Raw genomic sequence first — 12,340 nt, forward strand, 5'->3', positions numbered from 1 at the left:
CACCAGGGCTGGTGGAAACCTTCAAAATCCCCCCAGCAACGTGGGAATTTATGATCCCTTCATTTCTCTAGTTCCATCCTCCACATAAACCAACCAAAAAACGGTGTTAGAACGTAACAATGGTGTGTGTGTCTAGCTGGAAGCTGGCCGGAGAGTAAGGTGAAAAATCCAAAGTCCCTGCCCCTAGCCCCTACCTCAAATATTTGTAAAACACAACTCGGCTACTTAAACAAAACAAAAACTGTATCATTAAACAAAGAAAGCATCAGAATTGGGGTGCCTGACCGAGGTGGGATAATCTGGAGTGCTGGGATGTGCTATTTTGGACTAGGAGGAGAAATAGGGGAAGGAGGTGTGCCCCAACCTCCGGGGTTAAAGTTGGTTCTTTTCCTTGTGCCTGCACCGGCTTGCCCATCAGGCTGTGTCCGTGTGAGTGAGGCCACCATTAGGCCCAGGTCGCTGGGGGAAGACACCTTCACCATGCACGCCCTTGTGTGATGGGGAGGACTGAGGGCCAGGATTAGGCTTGCCCGGGCGCAGCAGGAGGCAGTCTGGCCCCGGTGGAGCGCAGAGTGCGGGCGCCGACGTCGAGCGCCTAGGGTAGCGGACTGCGAGGCGCGGCTGCGAGCGGCAGGAGGCAGCGTCGGCCTAGCCGGCGCGACCGCGAGCGAGCCAGCACGCGGTGATGTCAGTGGCGGCCCGGCTGGCAGCAGCCCGCACTTCCTGTATAAAGGCGGGCGGGCGGGCTCGGCTGCAAACACCACTAGCCAGTGTCAGCCTCTCGGCGGGAGGAGGCGGCGGCGGAGGAGGAGCAGGAGCAGGGGGAGGGCTGTCAAATTCGGGAGCTAGATTTTTTCCCCTTCTCTTGGCAATCCCTTCCGCTTCCCCGGCTCCTGTCTTGACATCTCCGGACCGGGGACCTGTATGTGTGTGCGCGCGGAGGAGCGGAAGAATGGCAGTGCTCAAACTCACCGACCAGGTAGGGGGCGGCTGCGGCGGCGGCGCGGAGCCCGGCTGGGGGATGGGGGCGCGGCGCGGAGCGCGCCCGCGAGCTGTTTACTCCTGGCCAAGGGGAGGAGTGTGTGCTGCTGGCCGGCTGCCTCCGAACCCGGCGGCGGCCGCTCTCCAGCCCGGCGCCGCTCCCCGCCCTGGGCCATTGGAACTGCGCGCCCGGCTGAGGCATCCGCGGCAAGCCAGGGACTAAGAGGGACCCCGCCGGACGCAGCCAGGGTGCGGGCGTGTGCGGATCTGCGCGCGGGGGCGTGCGTGGACTGCGGGCCCGGGTTAGGGGGAGGGGAGACTGGAGGTCTCTTGCGACTCCACTGTGCTGCGCAGCTTGGGCTCCGCCAGCCCGCTTGCTGAGGTCTGCGCGGCCGGCCAGAGGACTACGGATCGATGGAGAGGGAGAAAGGTCCGCAGCCTGCAAACCCTCCCCGAGCCAAGCCGAAACCTACCTAGCCTGCGTCTCTTGTGTGGTCGGGCTGTCTTTATCCGTTTGACATGACATCCTGACTTCCTCTTTAGCAGCCTAGAGGCTACGGGTGCGTGCGTATGTTTGATGAGGACCCTCAGAGAGGCGCTCTGGGCTCTGACTGGTCTCGCGGGAGGAGGAGGTGAAGTCGGGTGGGGGCTCTACTCGCAGGTGGTGGGCTACCCTCTGCCTGTTCTTCTATCAGTTTTGTTTCTTTCCATCCCTAAGACGACACAGTGCAGCACCAGGTCTGCGGTCTGAAACATCTTACGTTTGTGGACTCTGCTGGTCTTAGGAAATGGACACAAAGACGCACAACCAAGTTGCACGACAAAACTCTTGGTCTTTCTACGAAAAAAGGATAAAGCTTGTTCACCTCTCCACCATTTAGTAAAATGAACATTGTTTTGGAGTCTTGGTAGGTGCAGAGTCAGTGTTGACTTTGACTCACACTGTCAAGCGTGCCAACCCTTTGGTATCAAACATCTCAAACTTCTTGAAAGGGCTCCAGTGGCACCTCTGCTGTCCCCTGCTAGCATTCAGCCAGAACATCCTGCGACTTTTATGCAATCAGCTACCGCGATGTTTTGCAACGATATGTTCTGGTGCTTTTAGGTCTATATTTTTGGTTTGTTTTCCCTAAGTATTTACAGGTTGTTGGAAGGGAAGGGAGGTCACTGAGTTAGAATCCATGTTGTTGTTAAATTTAGTAGGAGGAGCAGCTGGTAATTTTTATGAGTTTGCTTGTTCTCATTGGTTCCAGAGCATTTAAAAGTGTTTGTAAGTTGATATTAGGATTTTCCCCACTTTTTGGTCACATACATCACCAACTGTTAGACATTTATTTGCTTATTTAAAAACCTTAGTCTGCCTTGGTCCTATCATCTTTGGTAGGATTAATTTATTTGTTAATCCTAAATCTTCACACACACACAAAATGCTTCTAATGCATATTATTGTTATCACATACATGAAAGAATTTCACTTAGAATATTAGCGTTGTAAGGTATGCTAAAGACCTTCCAGCTCAAGTCCTTAGTTTTTTAAGTGAAGACAGCCCCAGAAAAGTGAAGCATGCCTTACTCAGGGACCACAGCTGTTGTCCTATAGACAACAGCTCCTGTCTCCTGTCTCCTAGGTTCCTGTGCTTTCTGCTAGAGCTATCAAGACTCCTCTGTCTTCTCATTGCTGTCAAATGCTGTTGAGTTGGTTCCGGCCCATAGTGACCTTGAATAGGGTTTCTGAGAAGCAGCTAATGAACTTTGCAGTTCAAACCGGCTTTGCAGTCCAGCCAAGTAACCCACAGAACCACTCCACGACTTCGTCTTCTCATTGGATGTGTTGAAAGGGCTACAAGAAGGCATCCTCTTCTAAATCAAGATCAACATTGCTGAAAAGTGTATTTCCTGATCTAAAAAATAAAGGATGTGATTCTTCAGGACTTAATCAGAAGTCCTTGGGGATTTTTCAAAGATGTTTGACTTTTAAAATGTTTCTGATATGGCTTCCATAACGAGTATTACTATGGAAAGAGTTGCACAACCTTCATTTGGTTCCACCTCCAGATGCATTACAAGACACTAAGACATTGTTTTAAGATTCAAGATCATCTAAAAATTGCCAGCCTATTTTGGGACAGAGCCAGCAGGGGCCTAGGTTGAGAGGTGGCTTGGGTGGCCTAGGGTGGAGTGCTGAGCAAGGCAGGTTTCTGTGTGGCTTTAGGTCCAGGAAGTGTGTGGTCTTTCTTGCCTTATATAGTCTTACCTTTTCAGTTTGAAACTCTTAAATTCTTAGAAGTATGTTCTTAACCTCACTGGAGGCTTCAAAACCCTGTGCTTAAAAATCTGCTAGAAGAGTGAGTAGGGAGCTGCCTGCTTGGAATCCCCGCCTTAGAATTTGTAGGAGTATGTAGCTCTCCTTTTAGCTATTTGTAAGAGAACTATTTTTTAATTCCTCCCTCACATTTGTTTGACACTCTACTTATGTGGCAAATCTTGATATTTGCCTTGGCTCTTGCGTTTTTTCTTTTCCTTGAAGATGCATTCTTGCTGCTAACAACAACCTGAATCACGAGTTGTCTTTAAAGAACCCAAAGGGGTGTTCCTATTCTGCTGAAGCTGGGTACAGGAGTTTATTAGGTAATGGTGATCATCATTTAACAATTAATCACACCATGATCTTTCCTTCATTCAGGAGAAGGGAAAATGCATATTCCCAACACTGTATGAAGAGAGTAAGGAGAAAGGAGGAAGGGGGGTGGCAAGTGTGGCTTTCAGTCTTTTCTTACTATGAAAAGGAACTGGGAGCTATTGCTACAAATAAACAAGTTTGGCATTTAGCACTTCTGCATTTATAGCTGTGTCTCTAGTATTTCCCCTTCTCACCACGCACATTGTTTTTCTTGCAGCTTTAGGGTGAGTAACTGTCTTACTTTGCCCAGGACTGATGAATTTCCTAGAATGAGGGACTTTCAGTGCTAAAACCAGGAAAGTGCTAGACAAACCAGGATAAGTTCTATGGAGCATAGAACATACTTACCTATGGAATTGATGTCAAATGTAGTTATTTCCTCATAAATGGATGTTAGGAGGTTTATTTATAGCTTTGGTATATGAGGTGATATTAAGGTTGAGAAAGATTTTATTATATACGAATGTAATGCATTTTGGCTGAAGATATCCACAAAACTCCTTGCAATTTGATTTGATATTGAATTTTCGTTGTTATTTATGTTGTATAGTTAAGACACAACAGTGATTTGAAGCGTGGTCCCATCTTTGGCATGGGCCCTTCCCCTCCCCCCCCCCCCCCCCCCCCAATTTTTGTTCCCAAAGTTACAAAGCTGGAATGTTCAGTTTTGGTGGACTTTTGAAATGTCCTCTACTCTTATCTGAATTTTCAAATGACATCAGGCAGAACACCACTTCGATTCTAAGGCTGCGTGTACAAAAGATGTTTCTGCAGGTGGGCCTTTTTGCAGCTTCCTGCCTGGAGGCCCTTTGGGTTCGCATACTCTTGCCAAGTTGTAGCTCAGTACTAGATTCACCTACCTTCTTGCCAAAGACAGTGCTAGCCACTATGGTAGTAGCTAAAGACTAGAAATAATTTAACTTTGGACTACAAAGTGTAGCCCACAGTGTAGGGTCTTAGGACATGTTACATGTTTTATTGCGCTTAAAGCAAATACTATTCTCTAGTCCTGCTTTCAGCAGCGAAGGGAAAAGAAAAGGCTTACTCATTGGACCCTTCTCTGGTTGCCTTTGGATGTAGTCTCATGGCTTTGGGAGTACACTGGAGGGCTGGTGTTTCAAGGCAAAGATCTAATATTAGCTTACACTTATTGTGCTCTTTTGTATGCTGGGAGTCTTGGTAGCAAAGTGGTTAAGTGCTCATCTGCTAACTGAAAAGTCACCAGTTCAAACCCACTAATTGTTCTGTGGAGACAGATGTGTCGGTCTGCTTCCATAAAGATTGATAGCCTTGGAAACCCCGCTGTGCTGTTCTGCTCTTGCTCTTCCTATGGTTGTGGTTATGTGCTGTGGAATCGGTTCCGACTCATAGTGACCCTATACAGGGTTTCTGAGGCTGTAAATCTTTATGGGAGCAGAAAGCCTCTTCTTTCTCCCATGGAACAGCTGGTAGTTTTGAACTCCTGACCTTAAGGTTCGCAGCCCAATTCATAACCACTACGCTAGCAGAGCTCCTTGCTCTTCCTATAGGGATGTGATAAATCCCCACGATGGCAATGGGCTTTATTGATTGATTTATTGTTGTACTGTATGCTGGGCCCTGGCTGTGAATCATCTCTCAATCTTCACAGCCACACTGGGAGATAGGGTAGTGATTCCCGTTTTATCGATGAGGAAACACGTATGAAAGGCTATTGACTTCTTGAAGGTCACATACCCAGTGAGTGTTAGAGCCTGGTGACCTACCCCAGCAGTCTGATTGTAAAGGAGGGACTCTGACCACAGGCTAATCAGTACTTACATAAGCCCATTTAAAGGGCCGTGCAGCCATAGGACTAATGGACACCTGCTCTGTCCTGCGTTCCTCCTACCACAGGGGCAGACCCATTTCTGCGGTGCTTGTTTTTCTGAGGCTTCTCTTCCTGTCTGGCTTGGCCCTTCAGCCTCTCCACCTCCCCACCTAGTTAATGATGTGTTAGCAGTTTGGATTTTTACTAATTGCTTTTTTAATGTAATAAATTCTAAATCTTATAGAAACATCATAAAGGTAGACAAGCAAGAAGAAAAATAGTGAAAATTGTCTGAAATTCCTCTGTTCAGATTTAGCCATTCTTGGTACCTTGATATCCTTCTAGTCTTCAGTCTAAGGTAAAAATGTACACTCCCCCAATGCTAGTAACAGCGTCTCTCTCTTGAGCTCATAGCGGACATCTCTGTTCTTTAGACCAATGACTTTCCTAATTAAACAGAATTTAAATCTCTTTTAACTAAATGGCTACTTCCTCCAGCAGGGTTCAGCAGAGACTTAGAAGGTCTGGCTCTGGATTGATTGAACTTTTTTTTTTATAAGGTTTCAACTTTTACTCCTTCTGTTCCTTTAAACAGAGAGTAAGTATAGCTCAAAAGACGCAGTTGCTTGTACCATAAACAGGACTAAAACATTCTTTAAAAGAATTTATATTTTAACAATATAATATGGATGCTTCTAGGCTAAGATGGAGTGCTGTTGTGACTATGGGATAATGCGCTGGACCACAGATTTGGTTTGAACTGCAAGCTTAATGGTTCAAACTCACCAGCTGCTCCTAGGAAACCCTATGCAGGGTTGCTGAGTCGGAACTGACTTGATGGCACTAACAACAATAGGCTAAAGTAGTAGGCCCTGAGAAGAGAATTAGAGAAATATAATGTGAAATAATTTTAAAGCAGAGGGATGGATACAGACCGATAATTTGGTGGTTTTCAAGTGCGTTTAAGCTGTGTCACTTCTCACACCCCCACGCTGCACCCCAAAGAAACTTCCACAGTGAAAATCAGCACAGAAAACAGGTTCCTGAGACTTCTCAAGGTTATTTGGGTTTAGTATCATTCAAAGGCCCTTTAGTATGAAAAAATTATTGGTAATCTTTGCAGCATTTTTTTTTTCTGACACATATTTGCTCAAATAAACAAAGACATAATTTATAAATGTTGGTAGATGATTAGGAGTTGCATAGAATTAAGATGACTATATAGTTTTTTATCCAAACCAGGGCATTCTGAAGAGTGAAGTTGTTGTACGCCATAGAGTGGGTTCAGAATCATAGCCACCCTGTACAGAGTGTCTGAGAGTGGGTGGTAGGTTTGAACCACTAGCTTTGTGGTTAGTGTACTTAGCAGTGTAGTGCTCATCCTACAGCACCATACCAAGGTTAAATGGGTATTATTAATTGTTAAGCCAGGGCAATGGGTATGAACTAGGCCTGTCATAGGTAACCTGGACATATGGCCATAATACATAGATTCTATGTTTGCTCACTTGAAGCTTCTTATTGCTAGTGAACTAGTTTGACTGGTAGACGAGTCATTTTCTTTTGAGTCAGGTCTTCACTGGAACAGGTAATTCAAAGGTTATTTTATCTCCTTGTGCAAGCACGGCAGTGGAAAATGGCTTTCATCTCACACATCAGTTCTGACTGATCTAGGTGGATTGTAGGAGCAATTGTAGAAGGATTATGACTCTAGCAGCTGAGGATGGGGAAAGTGTGATGATTGATTATCAGTGTTTGCTATGGGATAAGATAAGGGAGAGATGGCATATGTAGCACATTTGCCAACCCTTGGCAAGTCAATTAACTTCTGCGGATCTCAGATTTCTCTTTGTAAAATGAAGAGGTTGGATTGCATGGATGTCTTTATGGTGCCTCAGCTCCCCATTCTCTCCCCTGTGACTTAATCCATCTGTGGAGGATAGTGATGATCTTCACTCTTCCTTACAAACATGGCTGTGGAGGAAGTATATGTGGATGAGGTTTAATTTGGGTCTGCAGGTGACAAAGTCCAACAGGTAACTTCAGGATTCAGAGGAGAGTTTTAGCTAATGTCAATGATTTAGAAACGAATCTTCCTTCCCCTTCATTTTATAGATTATCCAAGTCCTTTTATTACCCTACTTGCCTTTTGATTGCTATCAGAGATTAAGAAAGCAAATATTTTATTAGTTTTTACGTTCATAATAAAATTGTAGCCCAAGTGGTTGAAATTGTAGCCCAAGTGGTAGACTGATTCATGAGTCTAGTTTTTAACTATGATACTCATAGTTTTTAAGGATTCCATTTATAGAAATCTCCAGATTATTATTATTATTATTTTTTAGTATTTTATTGTGTTTTCAGTAAAGGTTTATATAGCAGTTTAGGGTCCTATTCAGCAATTTCTACACAGGGATAGTGGTTATTGTTCATACTGCGTGAACATTCTCTTCATTGCCAGCTGGTTGTTCCATTTCCATTAGTCTAGTTTCCCTGCCCACTAAAGTAATTGTTCTGGTTGGTCTCATATATTGTTGTTGTTGGTAGGTATCATAACAACCCTCTGCATAACACAATGAAACACTGCCAGGTCCTGAGTTGCTGCGTTTGAGCCCATTGCTGCTGCCACTGTGCCAATCCATCTTGTTGGTGGTCTTCTTCTTTTTTCTCCAACCCTCCACTTTACCAAACATGATATCCTTCTCCAGGGACTCATCCCTCCTATTAATATGTTCTAAGTATGAGAGACAGACTAGCTATCCTGCCTTTCAAGGAGCATGCTAGCTGTACTTCTTCCAGTGTAGATTGATTTGTTCTTTTGGCAGTCCATGGTACTTTTAGTATTCTGCTCTAAAAAACCATAACTCAAACACATCAATTCTTCTATAGTCTTTCTTATTCACTGTCCAACTTTCGCATAGTTATTGAAAATACCACAGCTTGGGTCAGGCTCACCTTAGTCCTCAAACTGACATCTTTGCTCTTCAACACTTCAGAGATATGCATATGATACAACCTTGCTTGCCGAAAGTGAAGAAGACTTAAAATGCTTCTTGATGAAGGTCAAAAACAACAACCTTTGGTATGATTTGCACCTCAGTGTAAAGAAAACAAAAATCTTCACCACTGTACCAGTAAACACCATCCATATAAATGGCGAAAAGATTGAAGTTGTTAAAGACTTCATTTTGCTCAGATCAACTATCAACACTCATGGAAGCAGCAGTCAAGAAATCTGATGACATATTGCATTAAGCAAATCCGCACAAGACCTCTTTAAAGTGTTGAAAAGCAAAGATGTCAGTTTAAGGACTCAGGTGCACCTGACCCAAGCCATGGTCTCATATAGGTAGTTTTTAAAAGTTACACAGTCCTTATGGTGATATTCATTGTTTTTTGAGTCAATCTGTTATTTAGCTACAAGGTGACTTTAGGGGTTAATTTTGGGTCAAGGTTTGAAGACTGTCACAGGTGAATAGTTTCTGGGAGTCCATTAGTTTCAACCCACCCATCCCATAAGTCTGCTTTTTTGTTTTGTTTTTGTTTTGGGGAATTTGAGGTTCTGTTTCACATTTTTCTCCCATTCTACCAGGACCCAACTCTTGTTCTGATTAGAGTAGTAGGCACTATCTAGTTTATAGTTTCAGGGTAGAGGAGAATGTGGTTTGTATAGACTGTTTGTCCTGTGGACTAGCTGCTTCTTTTAGCCTTTGGTTTCCTTTTTTCTCTTCTCTGAGGAAGTAGAGATTGCTACTTGCAAGCTTTTAAGACACAGACACTATTCATCAAATTAGGTTGTAGCTCATAACTTTATGAACTATGTTATGCCAATTGACTGAGATATTCCAAGACTATGGACTCTTGGTGTGGTGCTGTAGGATCAGCACTGGACTTCAAACTACAGTTGGCAGTTCAAACCCAGCAGCTACTCCTCTGAAACCCTATACAAGGGTGCTATGAGTCAAAACTGGCTCGATGGCACTTAACAACAACAACAAATGGACCTAACCCAGAAAACCAGTCCCTTGAGGTATTTTGTCATGTCTAGGAAATATCTGCAACTGTGTACTTTATTTTATGTATGAATATATGTGTGTACAGTCACATAGATACATATACATATGCATGCACCTGTGTATAACTATATACATACATAATAAATAGACATAAATATCTGCACATATTTTTTGGTTGTTTCAAAATTACAGCTGACCCTTGAACAATGCAGGAATTAGAGGTGCCAATTTCCTTTGAAGTCAAAACCCATGTTATGATTGTACACAGCTTGATGAAAGTGAACAATGCCACTAAGATATACACAAGAAAACAGGACCTATTGATACTTGCTATGGCTCTGGTAGCATAGTGGTTACGAATCGGGCTGCAAGCGGCAAGGTTAGCAGTTCGAATCTACCAGCGGTTCTGCGGGAGAAAGATGAGGTGGTCTGCTCCCGTAAAGATTTACAGTCTCGGAAATCCTGTGTGTCGGTCGCTATGAGTCGGAACCGACTCCACGGCACACAACTACAACAACAGCAACATGGCATATGTGCAGTTCGCCCTTGAACAACAGACTTAAAATGTGCTGGCCTACTTAAACACACTTAGTTTTTCCTGTTGCGGTTGTGGTAAGCTTAAGTGTTCCCAGTATCTACTCAAAATATTATGTAACCAGGGCTCATAGGGACGGGGAACTTAGACATTGGCTACCAAAAATGGGGGCGGTATAAAGCACAAAGTGGCTGACTTACAAGTTTTCAAGAGTGTGCTTAGTTTCAGAGTGAGAGGGGCAGGGTAGAATCCACATTGAATAGTTTTCCTTTTGTTTAAATGGGTCTGGTGAAAGGAGATGGGGATAGGATTCTTTTGATTCAATAGTGAGTAATTGTTATCATTACTAATTGCGATGGTCACAACTGTAAAGGTAGAAGATGGGTAACAAAGAGGGAGGAGTAGTTACTCTTTCATTCCAGAAACAGAGGACCTTAGGAACATCAAGGGGGAAGAGCAAGAGATCCTAACCGAAAAGCAAAGACACTAGACAACTGGAAACAGAGGTGATGGCATAGAGATAGAGCAACTGAGGACTCTAGACCCATGGAAAGAGATAGGCTGTGTGCTGGTATGCAGGAGGCTGGCTTGCAAAATGTGCCCTTTGGTTGTTTAGATGAATATATATTTTCTGTTTGTTTTGTGTACACCAAAAAAACAAACCCAACAACAACAACAAAAAGGGAATAGAGGCAAGTACTGTTAACTGATGGTACATACAGGGGATTGTAATTATTGCAATGAAACAAAATATGATTGGTTGAGTATAAAACTGATGTCCTATAAGCTGTCACTTAATTTACAATGAAAGATTTAAAAAAGCAGCAACAAAAAACTACTGTGTAACATTGGTCATCTCTGCCTGAACAGTCTGTCTCTCCACTTACTGGTGGAGATGGCTAGTGTCATGTGGCCTTTTAAGCAGATACTTGCAATAATTGAGGTGACCCACAATGTTATTGTTGTTAAAGTGCTGTAGGGTCGGTGCCAACTCATAGTGACCCTGTATAGGGTTTCCATGAGCATCTGGTGGGTTTGAACTGCTGACATTGTGGTTTGCAGTCCAGTGCTGATCCTACAGCGCCACATCATAGCAACAGGAAAAACACTCCGCCTATAACTGTTGGTCAGTTCACCGTTTAAGGGTGAACTGATCAACAGGTCCTTTTTTTGATTGTTTACCTTCATTAAGCTGTGTACAAATCACCCTAATTCTGTGTTATCTTTCCCATCACCAAAAATAGTTAAGTAGTTTAGAACTATTATCTAAAGAGTGTATCTGTCCCCCACATCCCTGGTAACTAATACTGGTGAGCTTGAACAGCCGACCTTACAGTTCAGATGGCTTTGCGTTAACCTACAGCGCCACACCAGGACTCCATAATAAGCATTAGTTACTGTATATTCATGTCATTTACTAACAGTGAGAACATACAATATTTGTGTTTTGTGATTGACTTATTTCACTCAACATAATGTCCTCCAGGTTCATCCATGTTCCAAGATGTTTTGGGAACTAATTTTTCTTAATTGCTGAGTAGCGTTCTGTTGTATATATGCATCACATCTTGCTTATCCATTCATCCATCACTGGACACTCAGGTGTTTTTATCTTCTTGCTATTGTGAATAATGTTGCAGTGAACATAGGTGTGCATATGTCTGTTTGTGTCACTTCTGTAGATAGCTAGAGTATATACTTAGGAGTGAAATTGTTGGTCTTCGTGGCCATATGCACAACTGGATTGGACTAATGTGGTCCATAGGGTTTTCATTAGCTGATTTTTAGGATCCTCAGACTTTTCTTTCTAGTGGAGTCTGGAAGCTCTGCTGAAACCTGTTCAACGTCATAGTATCACTCAACCCTCCACTGAAAGATGGGTGATAGCTAAACTTGACACATTGGCTGGGAATTGAACCTGGGTTTCCCTCACAGAAGGCAAGAATTCTGCTACTGAACCACCACTGCCCTCTGATTGAGCTAAGGAAATAAGAAGTACCGTATTATCATGCAAATACCATGCACTATACAGTTTTCCCACAAACTTCTTTGCATTTCAGTTTATGTGTACTATGCATATTATATGCATGCTCACCTTATTTATGTGGGTTTGTTATTGTGATAAATATGGTATAGAGAATGGGCTAAGTGAGACAGAGGTAAATAATGATATATGCACAACCTGGGAACAGCAGGGTTCTGGGATACAGAGATCCGAGCCATGGTTGGAATGTGGAAAAGGCGGGAATAATATTAAGATGCTTGGCTGTCTTTTGAATCTTGGTTTTCCTTGCATTATATTATAAAATAGACACTGGAGGGGGAGAGAAAGGAATAGC

The 12,340-nt window shown here is 43.5% G+C and overlaps 1 protein-coding gene across 1 annotated transcript in view; it reads left to right on the forward strand.

Annotated features, from left to right (window-relative positions):
• Window positions 1-758: 758 nt before the first annotated feature.
• ANKRD44 (ankyrin repeat domain 44) overlaps window positions 759-12,340 on the forward strand; it is a 400,403-nt gene continuing 388,821 nt past the window's right edge. Inside the window, exon 1 of the mRNA XM_006862013.1 lies at window positions 759-979. Coding sequence (XP_006862075.1) covers window positions 953-979 — 27 coding nt within the window. The 5' untranslated portion in view covers window positions 759-952. The remainder of the gene's footprint in view (window positions 980-12,340) is intronic.

This window comes from Chrysochloris asiatica, unplaced genomic scaffold (genome assembly GCF_000296735.1).
Source record: "Chrysochloris asiatica unplaced genomic scaffold, ChrAsi1.0 scaffold00045, whole genome shotgun sequence".
NCBI classification, from domain to species: domain Eukaryota; kingdom Metazoa; phylum Chordata; class Mammalia; order Afrosoricida; family Chrysochloridae; genus Chrysochloris; species Chrysochloris asiatica.